Source organism: Onychomys torridus, chromosome 10 (genome assembly GCF_903995425.1).
Source record: "Onychomys torridus chromosome 10, mOncTor1.1, whole genome shotgun sequence".
Classification (NCBI taxonomy): Eukaryota; Metazoa; Chordata; class Mammalia; order Rodentia; family Cricetidae; genus Onychomys; species Onychomys torridus.
Genome location: NC_050452.1, coordinates 42,553,904 through 42,568,329, shown reverse-complemented (window position 1 = coordinate 42,568,329; position 14,426 = coordinate 42,553,904). Strand labels below are relative to the sequence as shown.

Genomic DNA, 14,426 nt, shown 5'->3' with positions numbered 1-14,426 from the left:
TGAGTGACCAGCAGCCAGGCACGGAAGAAGCAAGGTCCTCCATTTCCAGCCTAACCTTCCAACACAAAAGGCCCAGTGAACCCACCACAGAAGGGACACACAGCTCCCCATTGTTGAGACCAGTGGGTGCCCGAGCCACCCCAAGCCCTGACTGTGAGAAAAGGCTGGGAACTATGGGGAGAGGGCCCTCTCTGGCCTGCATGGGTCTGAACTCACACCTCTGACTTCATTAATACCCTTACTCTAGTGAATCGAGCCGGCCACCCCAGACTCAATTCCTCATTGATAGGAGGAGGCCTTACTGCTATTTCTGGAGTGCCCTCTCGCCCTTGCTGCTCATCAGCTGATACAATCCCTGCCACTACCACGAAGCTCACAGATGCAAACTGGAGAAGAGAGCAGAGACCTTGTGAAGAGCTCCCTGGAAATCTAAGGTAACCCAGAGAGCTCTACAGGCAAGAGGACGAGCGTGAGGCAAAGCTGTCACCCGACACGTGCCCTCAACAGCCTTCCTAATCTGGAACTCATGCAGAGTGATGTGGCAGTACCATCTGAAAATGGGCCGTCTCTCTTCTTACACTGCACTGTCGAGTCTCTCCAAAAGGGCAAAAAGGGTGGGTGCCACGAGGCCCACATACCTGAATTCTAAGCACATTGTCAAGCAGCGCAAAGTAAAAAGTGAAGAGAAACCAACCAACTTGCTACAGAGACAAAGGAAAAACCTCTCCCAAATCCCGAACGTATTATTTAATGTTGTCCAATGCATCTGAAATGGGACTGGAAGAGGGGGTTCCTCCTGTTCGTCACCATGTAGACACATCTCACTAGTACAGAGTGACATATTCAGCTGATTTCTTCTCCTTATTCAGAATAATGTGAACAAACAAAATATTGGAGAACTCAGGGGACAGAAACTCTTATTTGTCATAAATATGTAGCTAGCTTTCTCTGAAAATACTGGCTAGGTAATGTTTTACTTACTTGGCCTGGGAAAGGAAAAAAAAAAGATTTTGGGACAGGGTTTCTCTGTGTAGTTTCAGTGCCTGTCCTAGATCTCACTTTGTAGACCAGGATGGCTTTGAACTCACAGAGATCCGCCTGGCTCTGCCTCCCGAGTGCTGGGGTTAAAGGCGTGTGCCACCGCCGCCGGGCTGGTTAGTGAAAAACAGTGAGATGCTTAGATCTTATTTGAGGCTAAGAAAACAGATGCAGTAAAAACCCCCGAAAACTCAGCTCTAGCAGCCTGTGTTATCGGCAGACATGTGTATTTCCCCAGCTACTCTGAAGGCCAAACAGGAGGATCATTTAAACCCAGGAGTTGGGGATCAGCCTGGGCAGCACATAAGGAAAAATGGGGTGGTGGGAAGAGGCAGGGGATGACTCGGGACATGGACAACAGACACTGAGATGTCTGTCCAATAGTCAATGTTCTACCTTTTTTTTTTTAACTTAGCACATTTTCATGAAGTGAGTAGGTATTAGGGAAGGGTGGTCTAAATGTCCTGTTTCAATTACTTAACTGGAAGACATTTTAAAAAATCCCAGCAGTGCCCCCAGTGCACAAGAAGTATCCATCCCCCAAGTCTGTACAATGCTACCATTCTGGGGTGTCCCGAGCCAAACTCTTCTGTCCAGGACAGGATAGACTACACTGGGCTGGGAGAGTCGGGTTATTACAGTGCTTCAAATATACCCACTCGAGAGTGGATCAATACATACCACTGATGAGACAGATCAATTGGTAAAGTGGTTGTCACGCACACACAAGGATCCCAGCTCTATCTCCAGCATCCATATAAAAAGATGGATGTGGGGATTTATGCTTGTAATCCCAACACTAGGAGACGGAGACAGAAGGGTTGCCCTGGCCTGCCAGTCAGCCTAGCCTCATGTCTAATCAGTAAGACCTTGTCTACGAAAAGGCAAAGGCTGGGGAGACAGCTCGTGAGTGAAGAGCTTGCTGCAGAGGCAGGAGGACCTGTAGGAAGCCAGCAGGGCGGCAAATGCCTCTAATCCCAGCACAGGAGAGGCACAGACCTGGAGCTGACTGACTAGCCAGTATAGCTAAACAGTAAACTCCAGGTTCGGTAAGGGACCCTGGCTTAGGAAAATGGGTACAAGAACTTCCTGACTCAAAAAGCCCCATCCTTAACTGAGGAGCTACTGGCAGTTGATAGCTGTTGGAGACTAATTTTGGGGGGTATGGACACTAGAACACTGTCCATTCTCCAGTGAACTGCCACATCCCCATACTCACGTGCACAGTGTTACCCGGACTTAGTGGGTTATTACAAAAAAGAAGATACTAAGTGGGGAGATGCACACATGGGTCAGGATACAGGGAGGAGCTGGGAGGGGGTAACGGCGTGCGTGGGGGGGGGTAGATGCAGTTCTATTTCATTGTATATACCTACTATGAGTTCTCAAACATAACAAATAGGATGGGACAATTGAGGAAGACACCCAACGTTGACCTCTGGCCTCCCACTTGCCCCCCCACGGTTGTTTGGGAGGCTGATAAATACAGAACCTTTTGGGGTTCTTTTGTTTTTTTGTTTGTTTTGGTTTTTTTAGATTTATTTATTACATCACAGCATGTATGACTACAGGCCAGAAGAGGGCACCAGATCTCATTACAGATAGTTGTGAGCCACCATGTGGTTGCTGGGAATTGAACTCAGGACCTCTGGAAGAGCAGTCAGTGCTTTTAACCTCTGAGCCATCTCTGCACCCCCGAACCTTTCATTTTTATAGTGTTTTCAGATTTACTTGATCAGGGCTGGAGGTGGGCACAAGACCACCACCACCTTTGAGAGATTGAAATCCCAGACTGCTTTCTTTTTGGTATACTTCCTTAACTTTCTCTTATTAAAAAAACAAACAAAAACAACAAACAAACAAAAACAACAACAACAAAAACCACCTGTGTTGAGAGAGATGTGTGCCACATCACATGTAAAGGTCAGAGGACAATTTCAGGTGTCAGCACCTCTACCTTGTTTGAGCACTGCCCAACAGCACCCAGAGATTCTCCTGTTGCCATCTCCTATCTTCTATACAAGGGTGCTAGATTACAGGGGTGCTGATTACAGACATTCTACAGCATTTGGCTTTACCTGGGTTCTAGAGATGTAAACTGAAGTCCTTATACTTGCAACCCACTGAACCATCTCTCCAGTCTACTTCCTGTTCCAGAGAGCAACACTACCCTACTCTTTCTCAGATTCTCCTGTGCAAGGTCAAGACCTAGGGAATCCTTCCACAAACCTCTAGAAGGCCTCTGCTGGCCCCTCACCTTAGTTCTCCAGTCAAATACACACCATGGTGCCAGAGCTCAGAAGTGTGGACTGTCTCAGCGAAGATAAAAGGAGAGTTGACAGACACCATGGGGCAGCTCAAAACCCAGTCACAAACCTGGTCACTGATGAAGGTGCAGAGTCCTGGTCTGTACCTACGTCCTCCATCCTACAGATCCTTGGGTGCCATTTCTTTACTGACCTCAACCAAACTAGGAAGCCAACAGACCCACACAAGTGGGGAGGTGTTCCACTTTCCTTATTTCACTTCCGTGTTTTTGTTCTTTTATTGGTAAAATCAAAGGATGGCATTGATCGGGAAGGTTCGATTCTAGCACAAGAGCAGTTTCCATCTTTTTAATCCTATAATCCCACACAAGACCTTACCTGGTATTTACTGTTTGCATTTTAATCACCGCAGTCCCAACTGATCCACAACCCATACACCTTTAACATAACCTTGACAAAGGGACAATACAAAAGGAAAGCCTTAAATAGAACCGCTCAGAAAGAGCTGCTCATATACAGTGCAGTGTCCTACAAAACACTGAATAGTTTTAATCATATTGATGAATCACAATACAGCATAGATTTTAGGGGGAAAAAATCTGACTTAGGGACAAGCGTGATTTGTTTTCTTAATTGAAGGATAAACTCACAACATGCTGAGAAAAAAATCATTATGTAATATACTACATTATGAAGATAATCTATTAAAGTGCACTCAGAAAACCAGAGAATAGCGACAGTCACAAAAGAGTTCTTGCCTGCAGATCTGAAAAGGCATCATATTCTGATTTTGCTCTCAGAACTGAGCCACAGAAAAACAGCAATTGTAAACCTTTAAGGTTGAATTTTCCCTCTTTTCAAAATCTTGCAATATCTGGGCAATGTATTTTAACACCAACATACGAAAGAGTGTGATATAATATAAATATCACCATTGCCCAGGGGCAGAGGTGGGGGGGCACAATGTGTACCTCCATCAGCAATATTTTAGCTTTCTGGACAGACTAAGTCAGAAATGCAGGAACCATGCAAGCCCCTTACGGATAAGAGGCTCTGTTTCCTATGAATACCACTGTCTTAAGTGAGCAAAGCATAAACATGGACCTTCTTAACTTTATTTTTTAAGTCTCTTGTCATTGAGTGCCCACACTCAGGGGATAGCAGAGAAAAACAAAATCAAGAGTGGACAAAGGGACTTTAAAAACATCTATCCCTAACTTCCCCACAATGTTAATAAATCACTGTTCCAAAGCCTTCTGAATGACCACTAATTTAGTATGCTTTACTGTGCACCCACTGAGAGAGAACACTGTGTTGTGTATTGTGCCCATCCTGATTCTGAAGTCTAAACTCATGGTTATTATTGTTGTTGTTTTAATTAAGATTTTCATTTCCTGAAATTCTTCTGCACTTGTGTGATTTGAATCCAGCCTAAATCTGAGAAGTGACTGGAAGGCAGGATAGGAAGCTGGTAATCAAACATCGCCTCTTCTCTCGACTTTGATGGCCTTCTCCAGAGACAAAGCTGCACACAGAATGTGTCCATCACAGCCGACCCCTCAAGAGAACTGCGTCTCTGGGAGGGAGATCACAGAACTGAAGATTAGTGGCAACCTTTTGATTTTAGCTCAGCCCAGGGTAAAATATGTTAATATTAAAGATGTAGGAGCAGAAAATTTTTAGTGACCTATTATGTATCCACACATTACATCTACCAAAGGACTCCCCACTAGTTCAAAATAGAGGATTCCCTTAAAACATTAACTTCTTCTTAAGAGTATGGTACAGGAGACAGAAGTTAGGAAATTAAAGTGTCTTGGAAAACAGCACTCTTAAATCAGTGAAGGATGTCTTTAAAAAAAAATGCCATCCATTTTTTTTTTCATAATGGCAAACGTCAACACAGCAAAACAGGATGCAATTTTTCTAAATAAATAAATCAATGATGTGTCAAAAATTAACAGATGAGTTAATATACTTGGTGCTATCAAAAGCAGGTGGTGCTTCCTAATATTCATCCTGCTCAGTCAATCCCTGAATATTTTCTGGACCATCAGTATATAAAATAGGATGCTGCTATTTGTGATGGCAAACAAAAGCAATCATGCCTGCCAAGCACATACTATAACAGGCATCATTTCAGCTCTGCTAGACAGAAAGTAATTAGAATGCTTTTAATGTCCAAAAGAATGATGCTGATAGGCTGCCACAGATGTGTAGATTTATGAATATTTATATGGTGGTTTATGGCTGACACTTTTATCAGTTGAAGAAGATAAAATATCTGCCTGACTCAAAAGCTTGACAGTCAGGTTAATAAAATCTCATTAAAGAGAATGACCTATGCAATTATATAGGATTTATTGTAATTCATTTTTGATTGTACTCTGCTTAAAGATGCAATTTCCCATTTCCTGATGCCAAATTTAGGCTGCATATCAAGATCTACGTGGGTTTTAACTCTAAGCCTCCCACAGAGGAAAAATATGCTTTTAAAAACCATGGTGTATTACCCCTTTTAAGGAAAATTACACTCTTCATGAGATTTTTTATAAGAATGTCGAAAAATCTATTTTTAACCACGTATTTCTTTTTTCAATGGCTTGTAGCATTTAATGACAGATAAGATCCACTTCGACCCTTTCATCTTTCCATCACATTTACTCTGGACGGTCAGTCATCCCTCTTCTATCCCGAGCTCACGTACCACACTGCTGCTTGACTGTTCTCAGCTGACAAGGTGGCCCCGAACCCCACCACAGTTACACTGCTGTGAGCCGGCAACAGGCAAAGCCCCACCTGCCCCGCCCCGTGTGTTTAACCAGCCCTGGTGAGCACAGCACACAAGCTCATTGGCTCAAAGTGGCACCATTAGTTCCTCGAAGAACCAATCAGCTCTCCATGTGGCTGGCCCTCTGATGGCCACTCACATCACTGTGCCTGTTGAGAGATGGTCTGTCCATGAGTGGTTAATATTGCCTTAATTCTACGGCTCCCCCCCTCCGCATCCAGAACATTCTCGGTGACACACAAAAGAAACCTACTATCCAATTCCCATCTTTCCAACACCACTAAGTAGGCACCCAGCCCACACTCCCATCCTATGGACCTCACCCTGGAGACCTCACTAACAAACAAAAACCAACAATTAAAAAAAAAAACAACAAACAAACAAAAACCCCAAAACCCCCAGACCAGAACAGCCCTGAGAAAACTGGTAATATGGGAAAGATTTGGGGGGAAAAAAAGCCCTTTCCTATCTTTAGATTCAGTGACAATGGTTTCTAACTTGCGGCAGAGATAAACTAAAATAGGATACTAGAAAAAATACTCATAGGAGGAAAAAACAAAACCAAAAAAAAAAAAAAAAAAAAGCAAAAAAACTCCAAATGAAGATGGCGGAGAATGAAAGTTGCCATGGAAAGGACGATGAGAAACGACTGAGGCAGGGAAGATGGACCTATGGATGAAAACGGTAAGGAAAGAGTCGGTGGACTGTGTTCTGGAGGAAGGAAGAGACGAGACAACCGCCTGAACAAAGTGCATACCAGGGGACAGAAGCAGGCAGATAAGGGGTTCATCCCCAAAGATGTGGTTGGAGGCAACATCATACCAGAGTGTAAAATACAGGCAATGGGAAAAGGACCCAAACTACGGAAAAACAACATACAAAAAACGCTGAGCTGGGCTAATGGGCACACTCAAGTAGTATAGAGATTGACTGAGGCATGAGAACCCCTAAATAATGAAATGAGTTCCAAGTCAGTGTGAGAACAGCCAAGACTATTTCAAAAACAAAAACCAAACAACACAGACAGCTGGGGAGGGCCTAACAGTGACTATGAAAACACAATGGGATACTAGGGTAAGGGCAATGAAAAAAAAAATCACCTCAGAAACAGTAAGGAAGCCATGTAAGAACCCCAACACAGAATTTCTGCCATCTCCAAAGCATGGGGGGATATGACAGGGACAACTCTTCACTGTAACCTGTAATTGGATTTTCTCTCCAAACCAATCCTTCACACGTCAAAATATTGACAAACAGCAGAGCTCTTAGTATGGGCATCTATAACTCCTTCAGAGACAATGCCCGCCTATTGTCACTAGGGAAAAAAAAGGGGGGGGGGAGCACCACCAGAAAGTCTTAGATTCGCTGACAATCAGAAGCTGGGAGGCTCTTAAGTGCCTTCAAAGGCCTGAGCAGGGACTTCAGTTCTGATGAGCCAGAAACGCGGCTGTATGTCCTTCCCCCTGGAGCAGAGCCAGTGCAGGCCATGCTCGGTGCTCTCACACTCCCTGGAGGAGATAGCAATCTCGACCTCTGGGTGGGCGAGCCCCACGCGACTCAGCGACACGGAAACCAGTGTCTCCCGGACTGGGTGGGTGGGGATTGGAACTCTGCTCTGTGGATGCCCTCAAATCCGCGGCTGGAGCGAGCAGGAGCGACCCTCACCAAACAAACAAACAAACCCAAAACTTCACCACCACCCCGCCCACAATCCAGCCGAGCACCAGGTCCACGGCCGACTGTGGAGACCCCTACGTGCCTTCGCCACGGATAAAGCGAGGGGTGTGCGCCATCAACGCGGGAGCGCACAGAGAAAAAGAAACCCAGAGATCCCCCGAGGCGACTAAGTGGCCCGGGACTGGCCCAGGGAGGCGGGGATGATCTTCAAGGGGGCAAAGGACAGGCCCTTCTAGGTCAAAGAACCGCCTAGAAGGAAAAGCAGGCGGCCGGGCGGGAAAGGGGAAGTGTGGCGTGAGGAAAAAGTCGAGTGGCGGGGGGGATCAGATGGGCGTCTCCGTGGAGTCGCCTCGGCCTGCTGTCCCGGGGCCTATCCTCTCCCTAGCATCCACCACCCCAGGGCCTGCAATCCCCGCGGCCCCCCGCATCCAGCCCTCCCGCCGCCGGTGGGCCCCGGCCCGCACCCAGGAGCCACCTGTTAGGCGCGCGCGCCGTCGGAAGCCCGGGCCGCCGCGGCGCCGGCGATCTTTCCGAAGTTACTCCTGCCCGAGCGCAGCAAACGCTCCCGAGGCCTCCCGAGAGGCCCACCGACCCCCGCGTGCACGCACGGCCTCCCCGGACCCCTCCACCCTCCCAATCCACCCCGGCCGCCCCCCCGATCCCCACGCCATCGCCGGAGCTCCGCAAAGTTGCGGCCCGGGACTCGGTACCTGCAACGGACCCCCCCACCCCTACCCCACTCCACCCCCGGGTCCCCCACGCCACCGCCGGAGCTCCGCAAAGTTGCGGCCCGGGACTCGGTACCTGCACTGAGCTCCAGGCTGGCGCCGTCGCTACCCGCGCTGCTGCCGCCCGCGCCGCTCACCGGGCCCGGGCCGTACCTGACGACGGCGGCGAAGGACGACGACGACGAGGCGGCGGGGGCCGTGGGCGGCGGCGGCGGCGGCGGCAGCGGCGGCGGCGGCGCCGGAGTCCTCGGGTGGCTCGGGGGCGCGGCGGGCGTGCAGGACGGCGACGACGACGAGGCGGCGGCGGCGGCGGGGGCCCGGCCTGAGCCGGCCGGGTAGGACGGCTGCGTCGGGAACGGGGGCGGCGGCGGCGGCGGCTCGCTGCTGCTGATGGGCACGGCGGCGAGCGGCGCGAAGGGCGGCGGCGGCGGCGGCGGCGGCAGCGGGGACGGCCGCGCGGGCGCAGGCAGCTCCAGCAGCGTGGGTCTGTCGTAGCGCTTGGCCAGCGCCGGCCGCCGGCTGCTGGGGAACGTCTTGAGGACGCTGTAGGGGCCGCGCTGCTTGTAGATGCGGGGCGCGCTGGGCCCCTCCTCCGCCGCCTGCATCTCGGGCTCCATGCCGAGCCGGAGGCCCTGCCCGCCCCGCGCGCGGCTCCAGGGGTGGCTCGGCCGCCCGGTCGCCCGCTCTCCCCCGGCGCGCGCCGGCGGGAAGGCGTGTGTCTGAGCCGTGGCCGCCGTGGCCGCCGTGGCCGCCGCCGCCGCCGCCGCCGCTGCTGCCTGTCGCCGAGCCTGGCATCTCCGAGCCCCCGCGCGGGGGGCTGCCGCCCAGCGCTGATTGACAGCCCGCCTCGCCAATGCCTGGAGGGAGAAAGGAGGTAAGGAGCAAGTGTTTAGGGTAATATCTGCTAATGATGATGGGGGGCGGGGCGGGGCCTGGCGCCCGGGCGGCCCGCGCGATCGGCGCCTCGGACAGGGTCGTGGAGGGGGGTGGGGGGGAGGGGAGGCCGCGGGCCCCAGGGGACCCGGGTGGCGGGGAGGTTGGGGGTGGGGTGGGGTGGGTGCAGCAGGGGTGGGGGGGAAGAACGGAACCTGGAGGGCGTCCTGGTGGGGACAGGTGGAAGTGGCGGGGGTCCCGGGTCTCTCGGCTTGTAGACGCGAGGCGGCCGCGATGGCCGGCCGGGTCCGAGCTCTGGAAGCGAGTTCCCGGCGCCCTCCTGCGTGACCTCCCAACTCTCGGAGTGCACGAAGGGGGTGGTACCTAGAAGTTAGGGCGGGGTCGCCGGAGTGCAAGGGTGGGACGGTAAGTTCTTCTAGAAGGAAGCTACACTTTCTCTCCCTCCTCCCCCCCCCCTCCCACCTTCGGAAAAGAAGATCTCGAAGGACTTTAGCACGGGCTGCTGGGAGGTTTGTCCTGCCTTGAGGGTCTTGCTGCTGTCTGGCCGCTGAACAAGAAAGCGCTCAGGGCCTAGTGCTTGCATACTGTTTCACTTGATCTCCATAGCGGGGCTGGGAGAGAGCCAGAGGGACGCCGTCATTTCTCTCCATCCTACAGATTTGAAAACTGAGGCTCTGTAAGATGAAAGGGAATTATCCAGATCCACGCGGAGGAGGAGCGTGTGAGTGAGTTGCACGGATGCAGGCTGGTCTTCAGAATTTAAAATAGCTGGTAGACGGTGCAATTAAAGGGAACAAAATGACCTCACGCTTCAATCAGGGATGGCGACTGCTTTGAACATTGTTATTATTTATGCATGTACTTTGCAAGACCAAGGTGGCCTGGGATCTCTCTTCCTGCGTTGCTCATTCTAACAGGCGCCACCAGGCTAGGGGTTCTGGGGAGCAAAGGATCTCAATACTTGTTTGAATGAAGGAAGACCCCAGTAATTTGCAGGAGGAGCCTCATAAGGTCCTTGAAATACAAGGAAGTGTTCTGGCCGCTGCCAGTCACTGCTTTCTGTCTCAAAGGAAACATCCTTCATTTGGGCCTACTCTAGTCCCAACATCCCCTCCTCCCAAGCTTGGGTGCCAGCCTCGTTCATCATTATCCAGGTCCTTGATGGATGACCCTCATCCCTCCAATCTGGATTACTTTCTTATTCAGAGCTATCCGTTTAGTCTTGGGAAAGTGACCCATTTTCTTCCGGGGTCCGGGTCTTTGACCTCTCATCTCCCAGATCTCCCTTCGGAAGAAGTCTTCCTTGCTGTTTCAGAGCCTGCCCCCCCTCAACCCCAGACTGCCTTCCTCTCCTCTGCAAGCTCCTCAGATGATGCTGTACCCCTCCTCCATTTATTAGAGATGAAATAAATAATGCCATAAATAAAAGTATTTGGGAGTCCAGGAACTGTCAGGGCTGATTAGGGCATAGAGGACATTTTCTTTCTCATTATGCAAAAGCATTTCATGGGGAAATAAAAGAGGTTTCATTGTAACTCATGCATGTCATATTTCAAGGAATTCAAGATATTAATCATATTTAACATTATTTGCAACATTTTTTTTTTCTCCCTGGCTTCTGAAAACTGCTAAATGAGGACACGTGGATCACCAGGAGGAAAGGGAGAGGGACAGTTAGGAAATAATGAAATGCTGGTGAAAGACAGAGAGGGAGATGCTTCTTAGGCACATAAGTGAGAAATGGGGTAGTGACTTCTGAGACGGGAAGCAGATGAATTGAATGATAGACGGAGGAAAGAAATGATAACAAGCCTCCCCACACTTCCCTTTCCATCCAGTAGTTCTGGATTTTGTACTGAAATCTTTTCCCTCCCACTTGGCTCCCTGATAACGCCTAGCTTTTGAAAAGAGGTTAGGGTGGTGATGGGGCTTGGTGGGAAGAAAACCTTCAGCCCTCTGATAAAGAAATGCTTTCTTGTCCCTGGGGGTGGTGGAGCTATCTCTTTTATGCATGCAGATTTATTTGTTTATTTAGGGTTTGTTCATTTTATTTGCATGAGTGTTTTGCCTGCATGCGTGTGTGTGTGTGTGTGTGTGTGTGTGTGTGTGTGTGTGTACATGTGCGCCACATGGGTGCCTGGTGCCCGAGGATCTGGAACTGGTGTCACTGATGGTTGTGAGCCGCCACCTGGGTGCTGGGAATCGAACCTGAGTCCTCTGCAAGAGCAACAAGCACTCTTTACCACTCAGCCATCTCTCTGGGCCCTTAAGTATATATTCTAAATTTATGTCATCCTTACCACTCAAACACCTTGAGAGACTGGGAACGATAGTTCCTTATGTTTTCCTGACTAGAGGGACCATCTGTCATTTATACCCCAAAGTGGCCATTTCTATAAAAGCAAATACTGAAATGAGTGGTTGCTATGGTTGGGATCATCTCTAAACATACATGTTGGGAACTTAGTCCCCTTAGTCTAGGGAGGTGGGGCCCCAGGGCAGGCATTTGCTACAGGAGGGCTATGTCAAGCCTGGATTGGTGCCTGCTATAAAAGAGCATGGGGTTGTGAGTTTGAATTCTCGGGTGCTCATGTAGGTGATGCCTCTGCCACATTATGGTGCGGGTTACAACAAAAAGTTTCTAAGCAGGTGTTGTTGCCCATCAACCCTGGACGTCTCAGCCTCTGGAATGGCAAAAACAAAACAAAAACAAAAAAACCCACCTACTTTCCATTCTTTATAAATTGCTCAGCTTATGGTATGCTGCTGTAACAGCACAAAACAAACCTTGTGGAGGTAATGAGGAGGGGATTATTGTAACAACAGTTTCTTTACAGTGTAGGAATGGCTAGATCATAGAGTATGGAAGGATTGGGGAGCATAAACGGGAAAAGGCCTAGGTTGGTATGAAGGAAGCATTAATGGTGATTCTGGTGAAAACCCAGAACTATAGAGAAAGCATGGGATGATTATTAAGAGTTAAGCAGTTTTGATCAATGATAGAATAGTGAGGTTTGGTGGCTCGACCTACCCCCCTAACCTAGCACTCATTTGGGAGGCACAACCAAGAGGCCTGACTTGTAAAACATATCCACATCCTACTTAAAAAAAAAAAAAAAGAGGGAGGAAAGAAGGAAGAAAGGAGGGGCAGGCTGATGGCAAGGGCATTCTAATGAGTCTCCAGTTGGAGTGGGGATCAAAGCTTGAGAAGCTGGAGAACAGGCCATCTTGGTTCTACAGAGCTCTGTTTTCGGAGTGTGTGGAAGGCAAAGCTTCTCCATAAAGAACAACGAAGTACGATGTCTGGCAGAATAAATATCTAAGCAGTCGCAAAGCCTTCAGAGGGCTGCACAGCTTCTTTTGGCTGAGAGACTAGAGAAATGATTTAACGATGGAATTTATAATTAAAGGGGATGCAGAGCAGAAAGATGGGGAGATTTGCAGTCTGGCGTGGTAAGAGTGAAAAAGCATGCCCAGGAGAGAATACTATGGTAACCCTTTGCTCAAGAGATTATTTGGGTTCCCTTGCTCAGGATCTATTCATCAGGATAATGAGACAGTGGCCTTAACTGTCTGAGATCTTTGAGACAAGCCAGCGCTGTGAAGACAAGGTTTCCAGCAAGGTGTCTGTTGCCCAGAGCCACCTTGGAAGGCTTCTGCATTCTGGCCCAGCATTCCTGGGCCACTCCTGGTATGCCTCAAGCAGGACTAAGTTAGATCAGAATGGCGGAAGTGGTAAGCTTTGGAAGTAGCCGTGTGTGCTGACTCAGTGTGCAAGCTGTGGGACCAATGGTCAAAGATTGGATGGACAGTTTGGGGCTTCAGGCAGGGACTTGTCACAGGGGCAGGGTTACCGCAGAGAGCCCCAGCTCGGCCAGTGCCTAATGTAGGCCTGAGAATAAGGTCCTCTTAAAGGCCTCCCCCCAACTGTAGAGTCATTGGTGTCCAGCCCTATCCTGGGAAAGCTGAATAAGCTGATCCCAGCAGAGGCTGAGCAGTGGGTGCCTGATGCTTTGGGGGCCAAACAGTTTAGGGCATCTAGGAAGTGGCAGGTCATTATTCTGGAGTTTTAAGATTTACATGTTCACTGGGCGGTGGTGGCGCATGCTTTTAATCCCAGCACTCGGGAGGCAGAGGTAGGTGGATCTCTGTGAGTTCAAGGCCAGCCTGGGCTATAGAGTGAGTTCCAGGACAGGCTCCAAAGCTTACACAGAAACCCTGTCTCAAAAAAACCAAAAAAAAAAAAAAAAAAAAAAAAAATTAAATGTTCACCACTTTGGATTTGGATTTGCCATCTCACCATATTTGGTTTGGGATAGGGTCTCACTGTAGACTAGAATGGCTCTGGAAGTCACTGTGTGGCAGAGTTCCCGACTAAAATTTGAAATGATCCCCCTGCCTCAGCCTCTCTAAGCCTTGGGATTACTGAGTGCTGGGGTCACAGACTTTAGCCACCATTCTCGGCCCACAGTTGTATTTTGGAAGTCGATAATACAGTGTTTGAGTTCACTGACTCCCAGCTGGAGATGAATTAGCCTCAGGATGAATTAAAGTACCTGATTTAGATGCCACTCTCGGACTTTGGACTTTTAACTTGACACTGGAATGAATTTAGACTTTGGGGGCTTTTGAGATGGACAGTTGTAATTTGCATGTGAAAATAACTTGCATTTTGGAGGACAGGGGCAGAATTACTAGTGATTTGAATGTGTCCCCAATATCATGTAGTGGAAACAACCCCCAGTGTTACAGTGTTAAGAGGTAGGGGCTCAATGGGAGGTGGTTGGTCCTGGGGCTGTCCCCTCATGAATGGGATGAATGTGGAGTAAAGGTCTAGAAGCTTCCAGGGCATCTGTTGCTTTCCCTCACCCGCATGATGCTGTCGGCCATGTTACAACATAGGAGGGAAGTTCTAACTAAGAGCACCCTTGGACTTCCAGGCTCCAGAACTATGAGCCTAACAAACTTGGAGTGTTTATAAACTACCCCATCTCTGGAATTCTATTGTAGCATCTCAGAAATGAATTAAGA

General features: G+C 49.3%; 1 protein-coding gene and 1 long non-coding RNA gene across 5 annotated transcripts in view; one reads left to right on the top strand and one right to left on the bottom strand.

Moving 5' to 3' along the window:
* Bend4 (BEN domain containing 4) overlaps positions 1 to 9,369 on the bottom strand; it is a 32,445-nt gene extending 23,076 nt beyond the window's left edge. The window contains exon 1 of the mRNA XM_036201260.1: positions 8,578 to 9,369. Within this exon, the coding sequence (XP_036057153.1) occupies positions 8,578 to 9,118 (541 nt within the window). The 5' untranslated portion in view covers positions 9,119 to 9,369. The remainder of the gene's footprint in view (positions 1 to 8,577) is intronic.
* LOC118592375 overlaps positions 8,944 to 14,426 on the top strand; it is a 44,848-nt gene continuing 39,365 nt past the window's right edge. For all 4 annotated transcript variants that reach the window (XR_004946067.1, XR_004946068.1, XR_004946069.1 and 1 more), the window contains exon 1: positions 8,944 to 9,375. This is a non-coding gene — a long non-coding RNA (uncharacterized LOC118592375). The remainder of the gene's footprint in view (positions 9,376 to 14,426) is intronic.